The sequence below is a fragment of the Apis dorsata genome, unplaced genomic scaffold, assembly GCF_000469605.1.
Source record: "Apis dorsata unplaced genomic scaffold, Apis dorsata 1.3 scaffold_787, whole genome shotgun sequence".
Lineage (NCBI taxonomy): Eukaryota > Metazoa > Arthropoda > Insecta > Hymenoptera > Apidae > Apis > Apis dorsata.
In genome coordinates, this window is record NW_006263931.1 from 368170 (window position 1) to 371076 (window position 2907).

At 37.7% G+C, this 2907-nt stretch overlaps 1 protein-coding gene across 1 annotated transcript in view; it reads right to left on the minus strand.

Moving 5' to 3' along the window:
- Positions 1–2907, minus strand: part of LOC102677863 (mucin-5AC) — a 44289-nt gene that overhangs the window by 5442 nt on the left and 35940 nt on the right. Inside the window, exons 13-14 of the mRNA XM_031513871.1 lie at positions 1423–1587; positions 1–256 (exon numbers count right to left, since the gene is read on the minus strand). Of these exons, the coding sequence (XP_031369731.1) occupies positions 1–256; positions 1423–1587 (421 nt within the window). The remainder of the gene's footprint in view (positions 257–1422; positions 1588–2907) is intronic.

Sequence of the window (2907 nt, forward strand, 5' to 3'; positions counted from 1 at the left end):
CCTTGGTGGGATCGGCTTATATCTTTAACACGGTCCGGCCTGGCCGCAGCAGCAGCGCTCGACGTAGGTGGGTGATGGACACTCGTATGAATCGAATGTTTTACCGGGGGTTTTACGCTTGTACTTGTTGTGTTTGTAGTGGTAGTGATAGTGGTTGTGGTAGTAGTAGTGGTAATTGTGGTAGTACTCGTGGTAGTGGTTGAGGGTTTGATGTGATGAAGGGGGCGATAGGGGGGAGCTGTGGTTGCGAGGAAGGCTAAAACATACGGTACACAAAGTACAATGATGAATAAAGCGTCGTTTCGATTAAGGGAATTTACGTGTAAGACAGCTCTCATTGGCGCAATACCTTGCTTGAAATGTTTATGCATTTGCGTAATTTGAGAAATGTAAAATATCTATCGCGATATGAAACACTTCGAATATTCGATCGAAATATTTCGAAATATTTTTTTCGAAATAATTTTGTGAATATCTAGTTTCTAAAATCGTTATACATGATTCGTATCAAAGAAGATTCATTTTATACGTAATTGTAATTTACATTTTAAGCAAGGTTGCATCGCATATGTTGAGATTTATTTTTTTATTGGAGAGGTTAACGAGGGTTGAAGGATCTTTCGGCATTATCAAGCCGCTCAGAATTACGTCCACACTCGAATATCGAGGTTTCCTCGCACTTGCATTTCCAGTAGCTATGGACGCAATAAGTGTATCGCGTCACAATAGACGAGAAAGTTGGAATTTCATTGCGGTATATACGCATATAGGTATATACGCATATAGATATATACATATGTAATGTCAATCTCAATATCATTGTTTTGAAAATTGTTTCGAATCATCCTGGAACTGATCGAACAAACGACGCGTGTAATCTCGAAAAATATTCGAGCATAGATGAATCTTGAACAGTTACAAGAGGGGAGAAAGAAATGAATAAGTATTTGATTAAATATTTCTTGAAGCTTTGATTTGCGAACGATTCGGGAATCGTTTAAACAAGAAAAAATTTTCACCCACAAACTTTCGAACCCATACGAAATGTTTATTATCAGTAATAATCGTTAGAAATTCGACTTTAATCCTAACGTTTTTCAAGAAGTTTCTCATCACGTTTATTATAATAATCGTTAAGAGCAACGATTCGATTCAACCCTTTAACAGTTTAATAATTTCGAGATAAAACAAGATAATTAAATACAAATTCGTGTACGTTTAACGATCATATCCCATACATTCTACCTTCTACATTCAATCATTTAAACTGTTTAAGGGTTAAAGATAGAGACAGTTAGCACGGTGAGTAAGGTATAAATAAGTGACCATGGTAATTGGTGCGGGAGTAAAGGTTTATAGAGATATCTGAAATACGTGAAAGTCGGGCTAGCGGGCAGCAGGTACGTGGTACAGAGAACGTACATTTCCGATGGACCTGCGGGGACCTCCTGTAGAACGGAGTAGGCCCTGGGCCCGAGGGTGGTGGCGGTAATGGTGGCACGCTGGTCGACGAACCCGTCGAGGAAACCGTCGACGGTTCCCATATGCTCCAACGCACGCGGCCAGGGCCCGTGACTGAAACACCCGCTACCACTCCTGATCAATCCGATCGCAATGCTCGGACACGATCGTCGATCTGATCGCGATCGATCTCGCGCGAGCAACTTTTAGCCTGATTAATGACTGAATAGATTGACAGACAGAGAGAAAGAGAGGCAAAGATTGACAAAACAAAAAGAGAAAAGGGGAAATTGGAAATAGGGCGGAAGGAGGAGGCGAAGGGATGTTTATTTTTATCAAAAGTATTCTATCCATCTCGATGAATCCAGTGATTTCAATCAAAAAACACATTGGCAGACATCGTTAGATTTTTCTTTTTTCTTTTTTTCTTTTCTTTTCTTTTCTCTTGTGAGACGCTTTTCGAAGAGCTGAGAGATGAGATGAAGTTGAAACGATTACGATTAACATATTGTTGCTCATCGATAGGCGATAGATGGTTCAATGGATGAGGCATAATGACGATGACTATTCGGTACACGACCAAGTGACGAAAGATGATGAAAGACGATGGTAGATCGAAGATGTGTGGTGAATTACGAATGATTATTGCGAGGAGGCATTTTCACGTAGGATGAAAAATCATGATATTAAGTGTATATATATATATATATATATATAAATATATGAAACGATATTATTGATAAATATATGAAACAATGTGATTATCGAATCGATGATATTTGGATTGAGTAGTAGTCGATGTAGTATCATTTTTGTAAAAGATGTTAAACTTTTTTTTTCATTAATAATTCATTATAGATGGGATACCTTTATCGTTGATTTTGATTTGCATTACTTGACTGACATTATTTCAATCTGGCCGACATCGAACTTTCTAATGTAACAAGGAACGGTTAAACGAGTTGGTTCAAGGCTATTCCACGGGCTATTTCCGGAGGCCGTTCAGGGAAAAAGGGGTAGACAACATTTTCGCAAAATTTTCTGTACGGACAATAAATAGGTCTACTAGTTACTATAGATGTGGACTCAAAGGCAGAAACAGAGATATAGAAACGATTAAACAGGAGTGTCATGCATATGCCTAAACATTAACGACCATTTGGCAGTTAACGTATTAGACATACACCGCTTGAAAGAGCCTATTTAATAAGAAAGAAATACAGATCGATTTGTGATTTTATAATTATTGATTATAGAAAAAAAAAAAAGAAAGAAATAAATGTAATGCTCTTAATAGCGGTGAATGTCTCTTTTGCAACACGATTCGAATAGGGTAAATACGATCAGGTATGACGAACGGTTTGGCTTTCGGGACTCACAAGAGCAAACAGCAGACCAAACTCACATAATATATGTATAGTATATATATATATATATATATATATA